The 24,112-nt window shown below is 40.5% G+C and overlaps 1 protein-coding gene across 1 annotated transcript in view; it reads left to right on the forward strand.

The window, feature by feature from the left end:
- CACHD1 (cache domain containing 1) overlaps window positions 1-24,112 on the forward strand; it is a 212,150-nt gene that overhangs the window by 106,216 nt on the left and 81,822 nt on the right. The window contains exon 3 of the mRNA XM_086717196.1: window positions 8,929-9,077. Coding sequence (XP_086573322.1) covers window positions 8,929-9,077 — 149 coding nt within the window. The remainder of the gene's footprint in view (window positions 1-8,928; window positions 9,078-24,112) is intronic.

Here is a 24,112-nt window from a genome sequence, read left to right on the forward strand (position 1 = left end):
CCCAGAGTTTCTAATTGCCTTGAACCAGATATGAACAGTATTCCTAGTTTATCTGCCCTTTCCTAGAACTGGAAGCAGATTTTTCCAATTTGGCAAATAATGGTATATTATATGAGGGCAAATGATTACAGTAGTGAGTGAACTCTTTTAAGTCTCTTCTAGATGCTAGGTACTACGTTAGATAAAAATGCAGTGTAGTGTTCATGAACATGGATTTGAGTATTAGCTGAGTGACCTTGGACAAATTATCAGCACCATCTACTAAAAATAGCATATAGCAATTACTAAGAGCTGTTACAAGAATTAAAAGACTTCACATAATGTTGCACTTTCAAAATGCCTAACACATGGTCAGCAATCGATAAATGCTAGTTGTGATGCTCCTGGTTTGTTGGCCAAAGCGGGATCCTTACCTAGGAAAAATGAACACTGTGAAGCAGGATATGAGGGGTCCAGCTCACTTAATTCAAGGCGATTTTGGAAAAGAAGGGTCTGAGGAGGATTCAAAGACACAAAAATCAGGCTGGGACTGAAAGAATGAATTGAATTGAATTTGATCTGGGAAAGTTGAGTTTTCTGCAATTTGGGGAGTTTGTAGCACAGAGAGAACAGAGCTAGAGGTTAGAAGAAATGGTCCCTGGTTTCTCCACTCACTCAGTGTGAGCCCAGGCACACCACTGAGACTAGATTTCCTGACTGTAGAAACAGGACAGGGAATACTTGCTCTGCCCAGCTCCTAGGGTTGTGGGAAGGCACATGTAAGACGAGTCACGTAAAAAAGGCAGAAGACCAGAATAAAAGTCCTCATTAGATCCTTAAGTTTAGAAAGAAGATCCTAGAAGGATCCCGAGTTATTTCAGACTGTAATTGTGTAACCTGCAGGACACAGTGTCAGGACACTGACAACCCTAGCAAGGTCATAGCCCAGTGTTAACACATCCAGCCTGACTCTTTGTTCAAGATTCTCCAAAGTACCTGAGTCAGTACATCAAGTCCCCCAAACAATAACAACTACAATAATGGTTAAGTAACAATAGCAACAGTCAGTATTTGGCTCTTACGGTCGTTACTCTGCTGACTGCTTCACAGACCTGAGCCCTTTTAGTTCTCAAACAATATCATGAAGCACCTGTTATTATTCCCAGTTCAGAGGTAATTAAGTTGAAGCTTAGAGAAATAAGGTGCCTGTTCCCTTTAGCTAGTTAGCGACGGAGCCGGATTTAACTCCAATTTATTTGACTCCAAAGCTTAAGCCCTTTGTGCCATTTTGCTGTTAATCTAAAGGGGGGGAAATGTTCCCTCCTTCCCCTGCTGACCCTGTGCCAGGTTTCCTGTGGAGGATCAAGCATGCGGATGAGTTAAGTGAATAAAATGGTTAATGTTCAGGTAGCCCTTCTCCCTTCACTTAGAGCTCGATTATTGGAAAATTTAGACCCCACATTATTTCTGTATCACTATCACGTGCATTTGCTGCTGTCGAGACGGAGCTATAACAATAAAAATCCTTTGTGCTTATCATGGGCTTTCTATGTTCACTGTTTCATTTGAACATCACAGTAAACCCTTGAAAAGGGCGAATAGTGTTCCCATTTTACACATGAGGAAACTGAGTCTAGGGGGAAGTCAACTCGCCCAAATTCCCAGCAGAAAATTGAGAGAGAGCTCTTACAACTGTCACTAATAATTACCGGTAGTAATGGCTAATTACTCATAGCTAGCAAGGGCAGAGCGTTTTTTTATATCCTGCATACGGTGTGCAACATGCAGCAATGAGGATGCTTTCCACTTGAACTTTGGAATGTGGCAGTGTGATGTTCAGAGATGTTAAATATCTGTGCTTGCATATACATAAAATTATTTCTATGTCACATACTCTTAAAGAACCAAATCCTGAAACTGCTGGGAAAAATAATAATTCTTGAGTAATAAGGCTGGAATTGAAAGAAAAGGGGATCGGCTATTAAATTCTTATCACGGCACAAAGGTTTTTGAATGTCAAATGTTAAACTCTTCTACATTCAATAGGAATTTTGCTATGAATCTTCAGTCCCCTAGGGTACCTTTCCTGTCTGTGCCTGTCAGCTTCATTGTTATGCATTTTAAATAAAGCTTTCCCTAACATTCAAAACTCCTTCTGAGTTTTAGGGAAAAGACATAAATAAAGTGTACTGTGCCTTTGCATTTTTGTTTTCTTTTACCTTTTTTCGAACTGTGTGCCTACCCCACCCCCAATCTTTAGAAGTTTAAAGCTAAGGTAAAAAAAAAAAAAAGACCTTTAAAAACGGGGGGCTCTGGGGAAGTATGCAAATGACAGAAATGTCTATGGGAAAATTAAGGGAAGTGAAATTCAGCAAGAAAGAAATTCATTGATGTTGTGATGAAACGTTGTCACTGGAGATGATGACAAATTAGAATCCGTTCCCATGGGGACCGGCGTGCTACCTACTGATCATTTGACCCATGGCTGAATGTTGGCTAGCCAAAGAATTGACCCAAAAGATGACAAGATGGTTTTAGTTCCACGTTGCCTCATCAGCATTCAGGAACCCCTTAGGGATGAAGGGGGAGAGGATAAAGAAGGATAAAAGATGAAAGCTGGGCTGTGGAAAGAAAAATGTTTTTAATTACACTGAGGAGGATTGTGGGTCCACCTGTAGCTTTTTGTTAAGAAGTCCTTTGTTTTCTTCTGTCTCCAGGGATCATGGCAGGCTACAGACCCAGAATCTGTCTGGCCTCTTGGAAGGGTCTGTGTTGGTAGCTGGTCCTCTTTAGTTTAACAGAGACGTTCAGGATTTAATCTCTCTGTGGGCTATCTTTACTCAAATGGATATTGTTGTGCTCACCGAGCAACCTGGATTTGGTTGGTATGCTGAAAGAGCTTGCTTTTAGAGTGAGAAAGAGAAAACTGCCCCACAGTGGAGCATGAGTTGAAGTTTCCACAGTGAGCCACTATCCCCTTTCCTTGTCAGAAGGGCACAGGGAGGTCATCTCAGGCAGTGGGGTTAAGGGAGGCCGGAGCACGACATGGGAGTCAAGGGGCCCTTAAGTTCCATATGCCTCAGTTTCTTCCGTTGTAAAATGGGAATTAACAACTGCATGGTACTGCCTCATGATGGCAGATAAATTGAATGAAAATCCAGCGTGGAAGATTAGATTGAATTATGAAACTTGCTTCTGAAAGGAAAAGAGCAGGGCATCCACTCTGTTCTCTTTCCGGGTTATGAACAAAGTTAAACACCGTGAAGTAATTGGAGCAATTTTTTTTTTTTTAAGTAATTGGAAACAATTTAAGACCATTTGATGTATCTGACCTCATAGTGACAGGTAATAACAGGTTTTGTTTTCGGAGAATACATTATTTCAAACTTGGCCCTCTTTTTTTTTTTTTTTTTAATTTATTTATTTTTGAGAGAGCGTGAGCAGGGGAGGAGCAGAGAGAGAGGAGACACAGAATCCGAAGCAGGCTCCAGGCTCTGAGCTGTCAGCACAGAGCCCGATGCAGGGCTGAAACTCAGGAACCATCAGATCATGACCTGAGCCGAAGTCGGACGCTTAACCGACTGAGCCACCCAGGTGCCCTGGCCCTTTTTTTTTTTATACTGGTGGTAGAATTCAATTCTAAACCTCCACAAAGTCTTGACTTCCGTAGGAATTATGTAGAATTCTAGGTAAGTATTTTCAGAAGTCTAATTTTTATTATAAAGTAATGAGACTGTGCATGGCTTTTAGTAATCTGTCAAGATTTTATAGCATTTGTTAAAATGGATTTGAAAAGAAGTGGGAAGAGGGGGCTGTTAGTCTGTGGGTATTCCAGAGAGAAACCGTGTTGCACACAGGTTGCACCTTTGGCCCTGAAGTTAGAATAGGACTGTGTTTGGATCCCAGCTCTACTGCTTACTAGCTTTGTAAACTTGAGCAAGTTACTGAACATTCAGCTTCTGCTTCTGGAAAAAATGCAGATGTGTGTATCTCCCATGGTTCTTTGAAAGACTAAATGGAGACATGCTTGTGAAATGCTGAGAACAGTGCCCCCACATAGTTAGCACTCAACAAACATTGGCAATTATGATTTTTTTTTAACAAGGCAAGATGGGGTTTCACCACGTGAAAGGCAGGAACTTCTGACCAAAGTGGGGGGGGCTTGCATTTGAGACCTTTTGTTAAGGGTCATGTGTGTCTGGGCTCTGTGTGCAAGTTGCTGCATCCACTGAGGAAAAATGCAGCTTGAGGGGCGTTTGGGTGGCTCAGTTTGGTTGAGTGTCTGTCCGACTTCGGGTCAGGTCATGATCTTACAGCTCGTGAGTTTGAGCCCTCTCCCTCCCCCCCCCCCCCATAAATATATATATTTAAAATGCAGCCCATGCTAACGAGGAGGCCGAAGGCAGACATTCCCAACTTGCCCCTGCCCTGCTCCTTCTTGCAGTGCCTCCCTCTGTCCCTGTCCTTCTTTCCTTCCCTCACCACACACCCCACTGCAGGGAACTAACTGTTTAGTTCCACAGACAGCCCAGTAGTGGGGGACCCTGCACCCTGGCTCTGCGCCTTGGCTGGTTATGTTAATGAGAGTTTCATTCCTCACATCGGTGTGATTTGTCATATTTTTAAATGTCAAGTCACTACTGAAGCTTCTTTTAAGTTTGGTTTATGTGGAGCAGATAGTGAATACACACAGGCTTTATAGACAGGATGGTTCTGAGTTTAGGTGACTGGCTTTCACAAAACCACCTCATTGATAGAAAATAATGATCCCTAAATTGTAGGATCCTTATGCATAATATGTGGTAACTGCCACTATGCAGTAGCTCTTAGACTTTTGTGAACAACCCCAAGTCTCTTTGCAACAGATACTACAGTCTTGATCGTTCTGATGGTATAGATGGAACAGTTGGATCTGAATGGCTTTGTATAGCTCAGCCTCAATATGTTTATCTTGGAACGGAATTCAGCCTATCTTGGGTGTTCAAGTTACGTGTTGCTACATAAAAAAATACCCCAAACTTAGTGGCATAAACAATCTCTTTATGCTTGTGTATTCTGTGGGTCAGGAGCTCGGGCCAGGCATAGCAAGGGTGGCTTATCTCTGTTCCATGATGTGTGGAGCTTCATCAGAGGAGACTGGGGGCTGGAATATTCCGGAGGCTTCTTGACTCCTCTTTGGAACCTGGGCTGAGGTGACTTGAAGGCTTGAGCAACTGGAGCTGCCAACCAAGCACTTAACTGTGGCCTCTTCATGTGTCTTGGTACAGCAGGATAGCTTGAGAGCATTCCAAGGGAGACCTGCGGAAGCTGCATGGCCCTTATGACCTAGCCTCAGAAGTTGCATGGTGTCAGTTTCTCTATACTTGACTGGTAGAAGCCATCATAACTCTACCCAGATTCAAGGAGTGGGTGGAGAGAGAGCATGGACCCCCACCTCTTAGTAGAATGTTAAAAAAAAAATTGCTGCAAATTTTTGTAAAACTACTAAGATTATGGTTCTATCTTGGAATGTGTTAGGGCTTCTGACTTCTTATAGGGAAGCAAGCTGCATAGTCTCTGTTGCAACGACTCTCACTGTAGAATGAAAGCAGCCGTAAACAGGTAAACAAATGACTATTTCAGTAAAACTTTACGAACATCGAAATTTGAATTTCCTGTAGTTATTATTAACTACAACAAAATACCTTTTTTAAAAAAAGACATTTAAAAATAAAAATCATTTTTAACTCATATAAAAGTAGACAGTGAGACAAATTAAAATATCCTGATTGGGGAGCCTGGGTCGTTCAGTTAGTTAAGCATCCAACTTCGGCTCAGGTCATGATCTCACGGTTCATGAATTTGAACCCCGTGTGGGGCTCTGGGCTGCTACTCAAGGCCTGGAACCTACTTCGGATTCTACATCTCTCTCTCTCTCTCTGCCCCTCTCCTGCTCACTCTCTTTCTCTACCCCAGCCTCTCAAAAATAAGTAAACGTTAAAAAAAATTTTTTTAAATAAAATATCAGGTTTAATTAGATCTGTCTTTGTTCAAAGATAGAATTCTCCCAATATGTAGAAGAAATACCAGGTATTTCTCAGATGTTTGTGTGTGTGTGTGTGTGTGTGTGTGTGTGTGTGTGTGTGTGTGTGTGTGTGTATGTTTGAAAGAAAGACAAAAATGATCACAAACTGCATTTTAGAAGTGAGTTTGTGAAGATCTTATTTAAAATTTCCTCTTTTTATTTTTTATTTTTGAGAGAATGTGAGCTGGGGAAGGGTGAAGAGAGAGGGAGACAGGGGATCCAAAGCAGGCTCCGAGCTAACAGAGCAGTGAGCCTGATGTGGGGCTTGAACTCATGAACTGTGAGATCATGACCTGAGCTGAAGTCAGATGCTCAACCAACTAAGCCACCTAGGTGCCCCTAGAATTTACATTTTTTCAAGCACACTTTATCTTTATCTTGTTACAGAACATTTGTTGCCACGGACAAGGAAGGGCTATATTCTTGATATTGTAGGTGGAAAATGAATGATATTTATTTCAGAACCTAAAGAGAAAAGATAAAACGTGCTCTTCTTGATGGAGTTCCCAGAAATACATATTGTTGCTATTGTTGTTTTTAAATAAGTTGTCCAAGTTTTTATTTTTTTATTTTTTTTAAATCTTTTTTTAAAGACTTTTAATGTTTTTTATTTACTTTTTTTTAAATTTTTTTTTAACGTTTATTTTTGAGACAGAGAGAGACAGTGCATGAACGGGGGAGGGTCACAGAGAGAGGGAGACACAGAATCTGAAACAGGCTCCAGGCTCTGAGCAGTCAGCACAGAGCCTGATGCGGGGCTTGAACTCACGGACCGTGAGATCATGACCTGAGCCGAAGTCGGATGCTTAACCGACTGAGCCACCCAGGCGCCCCTGTCCAAGTTTTTAAAGAGGTTGTTGGTCGTTAGACCAAAAGATAAGGTTGGTGACTGGTTGTTATTTTTTTCTTTAATTTTTATTAATTCATTAAATATTTATTGTCTGCCTGCAATGCCAGGCAGGCGCTAAAGATAATGAGATGAACAAAAAACACAAGTAGTACCCGCTCTTACAGAGCATACAGTCTAGTGTGGGAACCAGACATTAAACAGATGACAGCATTAAAGTGTAGAGTATGTTATGAGGGGTGAATGCAGGGCACTGTGAGAATATACTTGAGGTTTTCAAGCTGGATCTGTTACCCTATCTGTCACCCTCAACTATCCATTGACTGTAAGAGTCCAGGTAAAAGGATTATTCCATTAGAGCACACTGTGGTTTCAAAACCAGCACAGGGGCGCTGGGTGCCTCGGTTGAGCGTCGGACTCTTGATTTCAGCTAGGGTCATATCTCATGGTTCGTGAGTTTGAGCCCCTGGTCCAGTCCACTGACAGCACAGGCCTGCTTGGGATTCTCTCTCTCTCCCTTTCTCTTTGCCCCTCCTCTGCTTGTGCACACACTCTCACTCTCTCGAATGAAAAAAATAGCACATTTGCTAATAAGCACATTGTTACTTAGCATCCTGGCCTCCACCTACCACATGTCGGTAGCACTTTGTACCACATTTTAGTAACCAAAATCATCTCTAAGCTTTGCCAAATCCCCTCGGAGGCAGAATCACCAGTGGTCTAAATTAAGATGGGAAGTTAAACTGCATCTATACATTTTGTTTCAAAGACCTCAGCAAAAAAAACATAATTTTTTAAAATAAATTCTAGCTCAGGGATTAGAATTGCAGGTGGATTTGTCAATTTAGGGGGGCATACAATACCTCCTCTGAAAATGGTGAGACAAAATGGGACAGCCCTTTATCAAATTAAATGTTACACTCATACTCTTGTTACGTGTAGAAATGTTTGTACCTTATAGTTTGTACCATATATAGCAAGGCTGAGAAGGTTATTTGACACTCTGAAAACTCCCAAATATCGATGGGACAAGATCGAATTGAGGAATTGGCTTGAAAATAACAAATGAAGATATCCTGATTTGGCTTCATGTTCTCAGCCTGTAAGCTATTGGATTCTGTGAGTTGATGACCCAAAGGAGATGATTAGTTCTCCTCTAGTGTGCTGATAATGAATAGCTCTACAAAACCAATTAGCTATAATTCTATCAGTCATTTCATTTGGGTAACATTTTGTTGAAGGGGAAGAAAAACAACACTGTTTTCCTTGGAGATCTATAATTAAGCTGTGATATTTGATGGGAACAATGGAAGAAAAAGCAGTATGCTTATCAATTTGCTTTTGTTTTTCCCACATGAAAGTAAATGATGATGAAGTGTTCTGTTCACAGCAGTTAAGAAAGACATTTGTCCATCTTAACGGTGTAACAGACCAAACAGGAGTATATTTCTAACTATATATTTTGTTTCATAGGATGTCTACATTGTACAACTCCAGGGATTTGCCATTCACATGGAAGACTGTGAATGGTGCCTGCCCCCTGGAGTTTTGTAGCAGAAGATACTGAATGTCCTTTCCCTTTTTCACGTATTTTCCCCTTTGAAAATCTGTGTGAATCCAGAACCATGAATAGTGCATTGTTTTCTTACAGTCACTGTTGTTGCTTTGTAAGACCTAATGCCCACTGTCATGCTGACAATAATATCAATAGACTTTGTTTTCCTTTGTCTAATAAGACATTTTATGGATCAGTATTTTTCTGTTGAATTCAAACACATGAGAAGTTCATACTGTGTCATTAGCTATCACAAGATGGCAGGTATTGTTTTGTTGTCTGAGTATCCTTCTGTGACTTCTGGGCATTTTGCAATTTTTACCTCAGTTTACACAGTGGAATGAGATGTGCCTATGTGTGGTTAGTTTTACCTGAAGTTTAATACATGCAGCTTGTGACACAAATTAACGAGCTTATTAGAAAAAACACAGTTGGTTATTGCGTTAGGCTTTCGATTTATTTTGCTTACCCTTTGTCCCCCAGCTAGCCAAAAAAATCCGAGAGAAGTTCAATCGTTACTTGGATGTGGTCAACCGGAACAAGCAAGTTGTAGAAGCTTCTTATACGGCTCACCTAACCTCTCCTCTAACTGCAATTCAAGACTGCTGTACGATCCCACCTTCCATGATGGAGTAAGACTTTAAAAATATTTTTTTCTTGTTTAAACCAGGAATTGAATTGCTTTCCATTCATATTCAAAATGCCTGTGCTTGTTTATTGCAAAGTGAATAGTATTTCTATCTTAAATAAGCCTTTTGTCTTTAAATAGACGAGTAATTTTTAAAGAAGTGGGGCTCAACATACTGTATCCAAGAAATTCCCAGACCTTCCCTGCTCACCTTTTTGTCATGTTGGAATTCAGTTTCAGAAGAATCAAATATTACTTGAGTACAAAGTTGATGAAGTCTAGAAAATTACATTTTGTCATGTGTCAACTAATGGGTCATGAATAAGCTAGTCTCATTGCTTCTAGTAATTCGCCTAATTTAAGAGAGTACTTTTTGTCTTTAAGAGTAACAAAAATTCCCACTTTTTTCTTTGGTAGTTTTAAAAATAACGTCTACACTAATGGGAAATGTGGCTTCAGATAATAATGAAACAGAATTAGTGTCCGTATGGTTAGGGATATTTTTATTTATTGGCCTAGTGATATTTATATTTGGAGGGGTGTGTAGAATCATGTGATGCTGCAAATTGTTTGTAGTGGAAAGAACACTTAACTAAAGGTAAGAGAACTTAATTTTTACTTGGTCTCTAGCCGTGTGACCTTAATTAATTATGTGCCTTTTCTGTCAGTGGATAATAATCTTTATTTTCTAGGGCTATTTCGAATGGCTAAAAGCTGTTAACATACTTTAAAGATTATGAGTATAAATGTTACCATAATTGGTATGTATTATTCCCCTCTTTGTACAGTGAGTGCTCTTGGAGCCGCGCAAGGGATAGATACAGCAGTTTTTGGTGGTTAAATGTTTTGCTTCCATCAGCAGTTTTTTACTTACAGTTTCTTAGTGGGGTATGGAGGTAGCAGGACATCCTTAAGTCATTTTATTCTCCTTCTTTGTGATAGTAAGATGAGCCTTTCTCTCTGCAGCCTAAAGAGGCTCCTAGTCGTTTACTCAACTAAATGGAAAAATGTATACAGTGTAGAATGGGACTGTCTGGTTATGAATCTTACCTAATACTCAGATGGTCTTGGGTATTTGATGTCTCAGCCACCCTGTCTTCCTCTCTAGAAAGGGAACAATAATGAATACTTCATACAGTGTTTTGAGTATTCAGTGTGATCAATTGTGAAAAATTCTCTGTAGTTCTGAACAAATATTAGCCCTATTACTTATATGCTTCCATATCACACGAACATTTCTTTTTTTATTAGGTGTAATCAAAGAAGATGTCCTTTTTTTGTAGTTGGGACATCAGTAACTTAGTGTTTTTGACAATTTCTCTCTTACCTAAAAGAAAAGGAGGGCTCACTTGGGTTTTGAACCAAAGAAAACATTTTCAGAACAGGGAGAAAAGCTGGTATAGTAAGGGAGAAATCCTTGAAGCTAGAATTACGCTTAAAACTGTGGTTGTCGGGGCGCCTGGGTGGCGCAGTCGGTTAAGCGTCCGACTTCAGCCAGGTCACGATCTCGCGGTCTGTGAGTTCGAGCCCCGCGTCAGGCTCTGGGCTGATGGCTCGGAGCCTGGAGCCTGTTTCCGATTCTGTGTCTCCCTCTCTCTCTGCCCCTCCCCCGTTCATGCTCTGTCTCTCTCTGTCCCAAAAATAAATAAACGTTGAAAAAAAAAATTAAAAAAAAAAAAAAAAAACTGTGGTTGTCAACCGGGGGTGATTTCCATCCTCCTTTTTTCTCCCCCTTTCCCCTTGAATGTTTGACAATGTCTGGAAACATTTTCAGTTGTCACCCTTGGAAGGTGGGGAACAGTTACTAGCATCTAGTGTGTAGAGGTCAGGGATGCGTCTATACGGCCTGTAATGCACAGGACAGAGCCTCCAGAACAAAGAATTATCTGGCTATAGGAGGTTTTCATAAATTCCTAAGTGGAACTATTGCTCTGGTTGAAATGAGCTGGAATTGATTGCCCTCTACCTGGAAATCTATCCCCTATGTCTTCTTCCCATTACTGGCCCACCTTGTGAATTTCTATTAATGTTTCAAGAAGTAACTCCACAGTTTGCCTCTTTCCATAGCTTTCAAATACCTCCTTCCCCCCCCCCCCCTTTTTATTTCTCTTTGCCCCTGGAGGGATTCACTTCTCCCTCATCTTACCATAGTAAGTTTGAAATGCCTCTATTACAGTATAGAACTTGATGTTATGGCAGGTTGTTGGTGGTGACTCTGCCTCCCCTGCTGTTCTGGGCAGGGATTACACTTCATCCCTTTTTACCCCGGCACCTGGCAATTGTATTTAATTACTACTTGTCAACATCTGAATTGAGTAAGGGGCTGTCCACTCTCCACGTGTTAAAACTCTGGGGGTGAGGGGGCGAATACTGAACATAATTAATAGCACAAAATGTGACACAGAGAGATCCTGTGGTTCCTCAAAGCAGAGAAATGTACCAGGTGGATGGCATCACAAAAAATTTATGTACTTTAGAAGTATGCATGTTATTTGATATCATTTGAGAGAATATCACAAGAAAATAAGACATTTTTTAAAAATTATTTTAATGTTTATTTTTGAGAGAGAGAAAGACAGAGCATGAGCAGGGGAGGGTAAGAGAGAGAGGGAGACACAGAATCTGAAGCAGGCTCCAGGCTCTGAGCTGTCAGCACAGAGCCTGACGCAGGACTCAAACCCACAGACCATAATAAGATCATGACCTCAGCCGAAGTCGGATGCTTAACCAACTGACCCACCCAGGTGCCCCAATAAGACATGTTAATAAAGAGAAGCTTGTAAAGAAAGTCATTGTACTGCCAGTTAGAGAATATTGTCAATATCCTAAATTTCTAATAGGGGATTGATTAGTCAAGAGAATTGTATCCCATCCATGAAAGTGAGATGGTGGGCGCCTGGGTGGCTCAGTTGGTTAGGCAACTGACTTTGGCTCAGGTCATGATCTCACAGATGGTGAGTCCGAGCCCCATGTCAGGCTCTGTGCTGACGGCTCAGAGCCTGGAGCCTACTTCAGATTCTGTGTCTCCCCCCTCTCTCTACCCCTCCCCTGCTCTCGCTCTGTGTCTGTCTCTCAATAATAAATAAATGTTAAAAAAAAAAAAAAAAAGTGAGTTGGTAAGACGCAGCCACACTGTACAAGAAGAGTATTTGGTGACTTGTGAAAATGGCCATACATACATACACACATTAAAAGTTTGGGAGGGGGGGCACCTCGGTGGCTGAGTTGGTTAAGTGTCTGGCTCTTGATTTAGGCTCAGGTCATGATCTTACAGTTTGTGGGATCAAGCCCTGTGTCGGGCTCTGTGCTGTCAGTGCAGAGCCTGCTTGGGATTCTCTCTCTCCCTCAGTCTCTGCCCCTCCCCCTGCTCACTCATTTAAATTAATTAATTAATTAATTAAAATACACCTAAAAAATAAATAAATGTTTGGGAGGACTCACATCAAAATGTATAGGAATAAAGATAGCAATTTCCATTTTGAATACGCAGAGATAAGGATTGAAGTCTGAGATGCAGACTAGGCAGATATTTGCCAAAATTCAGTGGTCTGCCTTTTGGTGAATATAACAACACATAAAGTGTAGTCTCTGCCCTCCTGGAATTTCTCATCTAGTTCAGTTTACCGTCAGGGACTTCAGTTGTAGTCGTGGCGGGGTACGTGCTGAGTAAGCAGGTTAGGTAGAATGAGAGGCTTTTCCCTCCTTCCGAGGTTGGATTTGTGCGTTGAATGTTGCGTGGGCACTCTGAAGAGCCATGATGCAATCTTACCTCCTCACTAGGGGTAGTTGACAGGACCAACCTCTGTATGGGGTGAATCTTGCAAAACCAGGGCAGTTCTGACAACAAAGCTGGGTAATCAGAAGATTTACAGATGAGTAAAGAGGCATATTAAAGAGATATCTGATCAAAACTCTTCACAGCCGGGAGTGGCAGAGGATGACTACCCCTGGTAGAATCTTCCTGGCTCTGAATAGAGCTCACTTACCAGGGATCTGTGTTTAGGAGTTTTTGAAGTAACTCTGAGCTGATGCTTTTCTAGCAATTGGGTGAACACAAACACTTACTAAAATTATGAGACTCAAGGTGCCTGGGTGGCTCAGTCACTTAAGCAGCCAACTTCACCTCAGGCCATGATCTCATGATTCGTGAGTTTGAGCCACATGTCAGGCTCTGTGCTGACAGCTCAGAGCCTAGAGCCCGCTTCAGATTCTGACTTCCTCTCTCTCTGCCTTTCTCCTGCTAGCACTGTGTCTCTGTCTCTCAAAAATAAATAAAAAATAAAGTTATGAAACTTAACTTTTTAATGAAGATTCAAGAATGGGAAAGAGTTACTAGTAAGTTGTTGGGGTGAGCCATGATAGGAATCCTTTGCTGCCTTTGTTTCGGTCCCTCATAAAACACTTCGCTGCACCACTTTGTTTTGGTATCTTATTGAGCACATTTTCAGTGTGTATTTTAATCCCTCCAAAAATGTCTCCATTTTGAATCTCAGGGAGTTCATGTTGGAGTAAAGTGCGGACAGGAAGAACTCCCAGTCTTTAGAAGCCATTTGAGGACATGACTAAACAATTTTTTTTTTAATGGTAGGCAGATTTGGTTTTGAATCCTACCTCTTTCACTCATAAGTTGACTTTGGGGAGTCACTTAATTCTGAGCCTCAATTTCCTCATCAGTGAGCTGACAGTAAGGATAGTCCATACCTCACAGGGTCACTTAGGGAAATGTTTTTAGGTTGTAATTTCCTTATTTTATAAGTATGGGTATTATTCTCTATGTCAGGACATACTCTTTTTTTCCCTTATGGCAATAACAAAAGAGTCTTTTTTAAGATAATACACTTAAAAACTGAATTAACCTAAATGAAAATATTAAGTGAATGTGACCATAATCTTGAAGCTGATAATGACTGAAGTTCCTGAAAAATGGATTCAAGGTCATTTCCAAAGTCCTTCCAAATTGTGAGATTTTACAGTTCTATAAAGTAGACTTTTTATGCCCCTGATGTATATCTGGCCACGTGCAAATGTATTAATACTGCTATTATAAGTTTAAGTAATTGACTTGCGATAAAGGACCTCCAGTCTTAGATCTGGATTTTGTCCGTTCTTTTTTTTTTTTTTTTTTAATTTTTTAAAATGTTTGTTTATTTTTGAGAGAGAGGCAGAGCGCAAGCGGGGGAGGGGCAGAGAGAGGGGGAATCACAGAATCTAAAGCAGGCTCCAGGCTCTGAGCAGTCAGCATAGAGCCTGACGTGGGGCTCAAACTCCTAAACTGTGAGATCATGACCTGAGCAGAAGTCGGAGGCTTACCTAACTGAGCCATCAGGCACCCCTGGATCTTGTCCATTCTTAAACATCTGGGCTCTGTAAACATTTTTTGACACCTAGCACTGGCCAGTGGTGCTCAAGGTATTTGCTACTAACATTTTAAAGGCCTGTGCCTATTGACTTTGCTTCTTCTCTAAAAGCATCAAAAATAAGGTAGTATTAGGACAATATTTTTTATAACTGATTTTAACGAATGGCTAATATTCACTTTTTGTTTCAAGCCTAGAATTTCAGTTTTGCTGACTTATAATCCATTTATTTTTCTCATAAAGGCTTGATAATGCATATTTTAACAAAATGCCCAGTTGTGAAGAGAGAAGGTCTTTAAAGTGTCCTATCATAGATTCTGAAGGTTTATACTATGTTGACAACAGAGAGAATCTACAAAGCAGCAGAAAATTGATTTTTCAGATAATGTTGATACTTTGCTTCTCAGACTACTGAACTCCTCCTACTCAGGAGTTCTACAAGTTAATTATTTTGTACAAGGCCTTGCATAGAGATTAGGTACTTTGTCAAGTGTTTGCTGAAGGAATGATCTGAAGAATTAACCTCCTCTAAAATGGAGAAAAGTTAAATTATGTCTTAATGTAAGACAAACTCATTTTCAGTGGTATCACTTAAAATAATTTTGAGAATGAGTTCAGTTACTCATGTAATTTAGTTAACAGCTCCCCTTGTGTTGGGTTGGGTTGCTGATGAGGGCACAGGAGAGACTGGGCTCTCCCCCAAGGAGTGCACAGACACACAAACACGTAATTATCCTCAGGGACAATATCTGTCTACAGATGTATTTACCTTAGCCCCACAAGATGTTTTAAAGGTTTTTAAATTTATAATTTTTTAAATCTGTTGCCAACACTTAAATTTGGGGAGATTACACATTTAAAAACTCCAAATTGCTGTCTTCTCTAAAATCAGAAGATCTGGCAATAGTGGGTCCACATTCCCACTGGGCAGCAATCCGTTTGCATGAAGAATGGCTCCCCTTTGAGGACAAGGCCCACAATCTCCCTGACATACTGTTCCCGCTGGTCCCTGTAGGTTACACCCAACCCAGTCCCCTGACTTTGATCACCTGCTTGGCCCACACTAATATGTGAGTTTGTAACTCCTGCTCTAAAACGAACATATAATATTAATTAATTTGACTTAAGAAAATATCCTGTCCATACTCATTCTGTCAAATTTAAAGAATATAGCTCCTTTATGCATAACATTTAGAATATCTGTCCCTGAAATCTGGTTTGCCACAGAGATGGGGTTCTCTTGAGCACATCTGAACCTGTTGTTTACTCAGCAGGACCGACCAACCCTTGGCTTTTATTATACAAACCAATCAATAATTTTATCTTCCATGTCTTTTAATCCATTTCTCTCCTCCCTCTCCCAGTTTCTTTTCTTTTCTTTTCTTTTCTTTTCTTTTCTTTTCTTTTCTTTTCTTTTCTTTTCTTTTCTTTTAAAAGAAGGGAACAATGGTGAGGGTAAACTAGGAAGTAAATGCTAGGAAGATGAACTTAGATTTTTATTTCTGTGTCTCCAAGTGGGGTTCAGTGCTTTTGACCTCACTAAATTAATGCTTGTGAATTGGTTAATTGTGGTGGGACTTGTTAAGGCCTCTAGGCCAGGTTTGAGATGAGCAAAGCAATACTAGAATGAGCTAGAATAAGCAAGCAATTGTTTCTAAGCCTCTTGGAAGCCAGCCACCTACAGCTAGACTTCAGCTCTATAGAGAATTCTCTCCTACCTATCAGGGCAGACTTAAAACTTCACTGATTCCAAAAAGTGAAGAAACTCTGGGAAATATTGTCAAATTAGATTTCTGCTATTTTTCAAGGAGCTCTTTGAGTTGGAGCATCCACTGGGATTGATGTAGTCACTGGGGAAGACAGGGTAAGACTCCTCTCATTTTCTGAGAACCCAAATTTAATGCATCTCTGGCTGCCACCCACTAGAGCAGTAGGATTTCAAGAGTCAGGCCTTACCACAAATCTGTTGGGGATATTGTGCTATAGGTAAAGCAACCAGCATAGGTTCTGATGCAAGAAGTACAAGCTCATGATTGCATTTCTCATGAATAGCCATTGCTGTAAGCCTGTTAGAGTTCTCCAGAGAAACAGAACTGATAGGAGAAGATATGTGAAAGAGAGGCAGAGGGGGCAAGATTTATTTTAAGGAATTGGCTGGCATGATTTTGCAGATACAAGTCTAAAATCTGCAGGGTAGCCCAGCAGTCTGGAGACCCAGGAACAGTTGCAGTTCCAGTCTGCTGGCAGAATTCCTTCTTGCTTGGGAGGTCAGTCTTTATTAGGACCTTCACCTAATTGGACCCACAGCCCACTGACTTAAATGTTGATATCATCCCAAAACTCCCTTCACAGAAAAATCCAGAATAATGTTTGACCAAATATCTGAGGACCCTGGCCCAGCCAAATTGACACATAAAATTAACTATCACACACTTTTAGAGAAAGGATAGAAAATTGAATGGCAAAGCCTACTACTGAAGTTAAATTTTTTGTTAATACTCACATTTAGATTGGAGGATGCCAGATTATTACTCTCTTCAAACGTTATATTGTGTACTACTAGACTGCTTCTTTTAAAAAGTTAATAATGCTCATGTTAATAGCTGCCTGGAAAGGAGTGCAGGCAGCTGAGTAAGTCTTTTTTCATGTAAATTGGTTGTATATCTTGTGGTATGATTAGATGCGCAAATTTCTATGTTCCTATGTTAAGTTCAAATATTGTTGACACTATAGGAACCAGAAATAAGCTACTTAGGGAGTTGTTTTTAATTTTGATGGTTAACATGCTGACCCATAATGTTCAGACTCCTAAGCTAGGATCCTTTGGATTCTTTAGGGACTTACTAGTTTCAGGTCAAGGTTTGTGTTTGCCTTTTTTTTTTATAATTTTTTTTTTTTAAACGTTTATTTATTTTTGAGACAGAGAGAGACAGAACATGGATGGCGGAGGGTCAGAGAGAGGGAGACACAGAATCCAAAACAGGCTCCAGGCTCTGAGCTGTCAGCACAGAGCCCAACGCGGGGCTCAAACCCATGGACCGTGAGATCATGACCTGAGCCGAAGTTGGCTGCTTAACCAACTGAGCCACCCAGGCGCCCCTGCCTTTTTTTTTTTAAGCTGAACTCAGACATGAGCCTTTTTAATTTTTAAAAGGAGGCAAGCCTCTTTTTAAATTGTTAATTTTTAAAATAATCTGCCTTGAAACACCTTAAACAGTGAAGACAGTTTTCCTTTAAGTTGTGAGGCAGTTATATCACTGTAGTACAGTACTAAGACTGGATGGACTTTTGCTCTTCTTTGCTGTATCATCTTACAAAGTTCACGTAACTTTTTTAGTTTACAGTTTTCCTCAGCTGTAAAAGGAGCAGTTCAGACTATACTCCAGAGGCCTAGCTCTCAAGATTGATTAATTTCCCTCAGCCTTCTTAGAAGGTTTGTTTTTAACTGGAGCCATTTGACATTATAGGCAACTTTTCCTACTGCCCAAATTTGTAAATTCTAGATTTCATGAGAGAATTTGTTTTCATTTTTTTGAGAACTACTTAGGGGAAATAAGGTGGTATTGTATAGCCAGGCTTATAGAGGTTAAATTATTCATTCATTAAATCATTTAAAAAAAAAAAACATTTATGGAATGATTTATGGAAGAAGCATTTCAGCCTAGTGTTGAAGTAAGAAGGGGATTTGAACATATAGGAATATGGAAGAAGAGCTTTCCAGGAAAGAAAGGACCATCTGAAAATGGCCAAGAGCACTGAAGAGTACATAGTGTCTGGAAGGTGATGAAAGGGCCATCTGAGAAGTTGGTTACTATCAGATAATAGAGATTCTCAAAGGCTAGACTGAAGAATTAAACTTTATTCAGGAGACCATAGGCACTGTAAATGAAGTCAAGGACAATTCTTCTTGTGTTTATCTTTACTGTCTGACACAGGGTAGATGCTCAGTAAATAACAGTTGAATGAGAGAATTAAGTATTTTTGAGAAAGGGAACGAAATGAAGATCCCCTTTAAGGGGATTTTACCTGTCGACCATGTAGCAAGTAGAAGACCTAGTTTGATTGCATTTATATAGGCAGGGAACAAGTGGGGGCATGAATATGGCTATGGGCACCCACTCTCTTGGGTGTTGAAAGAGGGAGGAACTAAAGGCGATCAACTGAAGTTGATTCTAGTAACTGTGAGAGTGGTTGATTCCAGATTCTAAGTTATATTTGTACATCGTATGCTCTCTCATCTTTCTTTTTAGTTACATTTGAGTTCAGGGACCCAGTCAGATTCAACACCTTGCTTGAACAAGTCTCCATTAAATATCTGCTGAAGGAGTTAGTGCATGGCAGCAAGCCTGATTTCATCTTTAGTTTTTGAGTACTGGTAGTAACGATGATAACAGAATTATTGAGCTACTTTAGCTCTAGACAGGAAATTCAAGTACTTTTATGCCCATTTATAATAGTTGTTTTCATCTGAGTGTTACTTGATTGTTAGAAGCTCTGTTAGAAAACTTAAGTTGATGTTGGCCAGTTAGATTTAATCATTAATATAGTAATAATAGATATGAATAATTACTATATAAAAATAACTGGTTATATGTAAGGTAAATTTAAAAACGTGAATTTTCCAAATACCCATATATATCATTTTCACCTCATCTGGATCCTGTTCGAGGCAGCTAATGTGCAAGACATTGTACTAGAAACTGTCCGAAAGACAAAGATGAATAAAAACAGTCCATTCTTTCAGGAACTCACAGGCCATTAGAGTAAGCTAAGCAGACTGTGTCAAGTACCATGAAAAATCTAAAGTCTCCTTTAGAAGAAAAAGAGATTATGAACAGAGGCCTGTGAGCACTCAGTCTCAGTAGAGAGGTGGTAGTTGAGGCCCTGAAGAGTGGAACTCCTACAGATCTAGGAAAGAATGCTGCAGATGAAAAAGAGCGTGAGCATCATAAAGAACCGAGCATGCAGAAGTGGAGGACAGAGCTGGAGTAATGGATAAGAGCTGTGCTGGGCTGGGCTCAAAATCCTTGGCCGACTGGACAAATTTTTTCTCTGTAAACAGTAGATTTTAAAGAAAAGAAAGGCTATTGTCAGTCTGAGACTTGGGCAGGTTAATTAGTTGGCAAAGGAAGGATAAGTTGGGGTGGAGAGGCAAGTTGCTGGTCAAGTTGGGCCATCCTAATCCAGGAGAAAAGTAATGACACTTCAAGATGTCAGCTAGATTTCATTGGAGATTTAGGTGCAGAGAAAGATTTGAAAAGACGGTTTTAAATTTTAAATCGAGCATCTCAGCGGATAGAAATCTATTAATTAGAAAGTGAAAATAAGGGCAAAAGATTTTTTTTTTAATAGGTAGGCTCTATGCCTAATGTGGGGCTTGAACTCCAGACCCTGAGATCAAGTGTAGCATGCTTTACTGACTGAGCCAGCCAGGTGCCCCAGCAAAAGATTTTCAAGAGGAAGATGAATTCAATTGGAACATGCTGATTTTGATTTTTGAGTTGCACACAGATCATTCTGGGGAGGTGTTTGGTGAGGAGTTGAGATTCTCCTGTAGCATCATTTTATTTTCATCCCACAGATATCCCCCTCCACCCACAACTATGTTATATGCCATGGCAGTTCAGGAGAGAGGGCCAGGTTGAAATGTGTAGTTGTATGTGATTTTTCTTTAATGTTTATTTTTGAAGGAAAGAGAGAGCGTGAGTGGGGGAAGGGGAGAGAGCCGGCCCAAGGAGGGGTAGACACAGAATCTGAAGCGGGCTCCAGGCTCTGAGCTGTCGGCACAGAGCCTGACACTAGACTGAAACTCATGAGCTGAAGCTGATGCTTCATGACCTGAGCTGAAGTCAGATGCTTAAGCAACTGAGCCACCCAGGTGCCCCAAATTGTATAGTTTTAATGTCGTGCTGATACATAGTTAAGTTTTGTTTAAAATAAGATTTCTAGGCATAGTAGCTGACCACATGTGTGCAACTCCTATTTTTCCCCACTTGTTTTAAGGTAGTACACATGAAAAAAAATGATGTAAAGTATCTAACCCTGTACACATTTTCTTATAATAAGAATTATTATGTTCTTAAGAAAAATAAAACATTGTGACTTAGCCAGGTGCTTTTCCATTTATGACTCTTGCTGTTTTGTTCTTTCCATGTCACAAGGTCAAATAACATGACAAGCATGGTCCTTAACAAACTGAGTTTAATTTTTATTGCAGATCTTGTTCTTTCCCCCAAGAAGGTGTGTTTTGTGTTTTTGCCCTTAAAGTGCTATATGACCCATCTTAGCCTTTCAAGTTGTTCTCCCTTATCTCAAACTTTCATCTCCAGTCCTTTTAAAAATGATTACTACCTGCAGGCAGGTGAAATGTTACAGATACTGTCTTTATGAATATTAGCATCAGAAGGACTTCACTTGAGCTCAGAATTCAACAAAGATTTTACAGAATGTTTTACATTTCAGAAGGCCAACTAAGTGACATTATTTAACTTATGTAAGAGTTACATATGCTTATACTTAGTAAAATACTTTCTTGGGTTTTACTCTTATAAGTGTTGTTCTACTGGGGAGCCTGGGTGGCTCAGTAGGTGGGGCTTCCGACTTCACAGGTCATGATCTTCTAGTTCATGGGTTTGAACCCCGTGTCAGTCGGGCTCTATGCTGACAGCTAGAGCCTGGAGCCTGATTCAGATTCTGTGTCTCTCTCTCTGTCTCTCTCCGCCCCTCCCCCACTTGCATTCTGTCTCTTTCTCTCTCAAAAATAAACATTAAAAAATGAATGTTATTTTACTTAGATTATTCAAATGATCTTAACAGCTATCTGCTCCTCCCCACCCCCATTGTGCCCATGAAGAAGCAGGCTCAGAGGTTGTATCCAGGCTCAGGGAGCAGGATTTAGAATGTGGATTGCCTGATTTCAAATCATTTTTTTTAAATGTTTATTTTTGAGAGAGAGAGAGAGACCAAGGATCCAAAGTGGGCTCTGCACTGACAGCAGAGTCTCCAATGCAGGGCTCGAACTCAGGAACCGTGAAATCACGACCTGAACCAAAGTCAGATGCTTAACTGACTGAGCCACCCAGGCGCCCCTGACATCATTTTTTTAAATGACAATATTTTGACCTGTGGTAAAATTGGAATGGCTTAGCTGCCAATTGAAATGCTAAACTATGTTTTCCTTCTTAGAATTTCACTAGAGGCTGTTGTATGACCCTCTGAAGTTTCTAAATTGGCTGAATGTAAATCTCCCAAAGTCTGGTTAGTTTGTTTCTCAGTGTTAAAACCGTGTTCCTGCGGTAATTTATGTCCTTTCCGTCCATGTGTGTGGTGGTGGTGGCAGGGGGATAGGTACCTGTACATTTAGGACTGTTGATGAACATCCTCCCAGCAGAAAGCATACCTGCATCTGGGTCTGCTGAAAGTCCTGCTTTCTGGAGTTTTCCTTGTGTGACCTTTACTAAAAGAAGGGAGACCTGCCACTCTGCTTAGAATACTGACCTTCACCAGTGGCCTTTTGCAGATTTTAGGGAGAGAGTAGATCCTGTGATTTTCTTTTCTTCCTTCTCTCCTTCCTTTTTAGAAAATCTCATCTCTAAAAGAAACTAGCTAGTGGACTCTACTAGCTTTAAGAAATCAACCCTGTGATAACAAAGGACTAGAAGTTTTCCTTGGGCTTTTTATATGTTTATTGTGCAAAAATATCACCGTGTCTTCAAAGAACGCCAAGATTTAAAAACCATTCTAAAATCTGTTTGGGGGGACCCTACTTTCCTAATAAGGTGATGCACACACATAGCTTTATTAACTTCCTGATATCATGTCAGTAATTCTTTTTGAGGACACAGTCCTAAGTATTCCACATCTTACATTTCCTGTTTCTTTTACAGGGAGATTTGGACAGGCCTCTTCCTTCTTCAGGGCCCATGTGCCTGAGAGATTAGGCCAGTTCATCTACAAGGTCATCTGCTAACTTGGAGATTCTTAGTGCTTCTCTTTGATGTCTGTGTCCTACCACTCACAGTTGTCTGCTATTTACGAAGGAAGAAAGCACACAAATTTCCAATCTCTAGTCCCAGGAAGTCTCCACCTCTTAGGTTTCCTGCATTTATTCATCCAGCAGACATTTATTAACTAATATCTTGCTCTTCACAGCCAACTCTGGGCCACAGGCTCTGGGGATAAACACAGGAAAGGGTCTCTCTTTGTGTCTTCTTAGCAAGGGAGGGAAGTGTATAAATAAATGTACAGCAACTTAAGCCCTTCTTGGAGGTCAAGTTGGCAGGATGGACATGGGCTGCAGAATAGCACGAAGGGAACCTTTGGGTCCCACCAGGCCTGTGTCCACCTGCTTGTGTTTTGGGTTTTTTTTTTCCTTCAGGTTCCCTTCTTTCTTCTTCATGCACCCCTGCAACAACCTGGTGATGAGGAAGATAAGGATAAATGTTTAATGTGGTCATGGATCCACTTCCAATTCCCCTAGATGTCACCTGTGCAATTTTTCAAGCTTGCGTGAGAAAGTGGATTAAATGAATAATACTGCCATTTTGAATCTAGCCAGGAGACATACAATCACAGCAGGGCCTTCTCTCAGCAATCTGTTGTGGTGGGAAAATGGTGAAAAAGAAATGGGCCTGGTTTGTATGATACTTAGACTTTCATAGAGAAAGAGAGACTTTGTTGCTCTGCAAGCCTTACCTTGCAAGGGTGTTTGACACTGGCCATGTTTCTGCTGTGGCTGAGTTGCTGAAACCTGAAGGTTTAATCCTTAATACTGATAAGAACAACAAGAATGTGACTTATCTCCCCAATCTCTGCAGAGATGGAAGGAAAAACCATTTCTCGGACCATGATTACACGTTATTTGACAGCTTTTCAGTTTGCCCATTAATTTAGGTGTTTGAATAAGTAAACTCGGTTGGGGGCGTTCAAGTATCATTTACTTTATAAATGTGATAGTTCCTTTTTGAAGTGATCCTACTCTTACCCCTTTCTTCTACCATTCAGAGAGTTTAAATATTTGCCAGTGCAGATGTTTGATTTTTATCTTAGCTCTCTCTTTGTTTAACTTTATTCTCATGGGTGGTTAAGTGGAAGATAAGGGGGTTCTTGTTTAATTCTTTTCAACTGGTGTTGCTCAAATATTTGGAGAGCAGACACTTCCCAGAAAGAATGAGCAGGAACCTGTTTGGATGGAGGCGAAATGATGTCTCCCTATTATGGCAGACCAGACACTGTTAGGTTGTTACTAGGACCAAGGGGTCTGGAAGACATGGTCACTTCCCAGGGTCCAGATGGTCTTTGAGAGACTCTGACAGCTGCTTACCGGTCAAGGGATTTTGCCTCCCGTGCTTACCAGAAAGATGTGTGCTCTTCCTAAAGTGGAGCTTGGTGGTTGAACAGCCCTAGCAGCAAGGGCCAGCCTTGTGTTGTCAATTCATTGGCAGCCTCACTGTGTCTGTTCCACCAGCTTCTGATCCAATACCAGATTCTACTTCAGGAAGAAATAGTGGGATTTTTTGTTTTTAACCTTTTGCACCTGTCTCGGCATTTTAGCAGTGATTAAAAACAAGCAAACAAGTAAAAAACATTCCCTAGCCCATTAGCTGTCATCATAGTTGCTTTGTTAATGGACTCAACTGGCAGTTTGAGCCTGGCTCTTCTGAGAGATCCTCGGGGATTTGCT

Source organism: Puma concolor, chromosome C1 (assembly GCF_028749965.1).
Source record: "Puma concolor isolate L17-30 chromosome C1, mPumCon1.1.hap2, whole genome shotgun sequence".
In the NCBI taxonomy this organism is placed as follows: domain Eukaryota; kingdom Metazoa; phylum Chordata; class Mammalia; order Carnivora; family Felidae; genus Puma; species Puma concolor.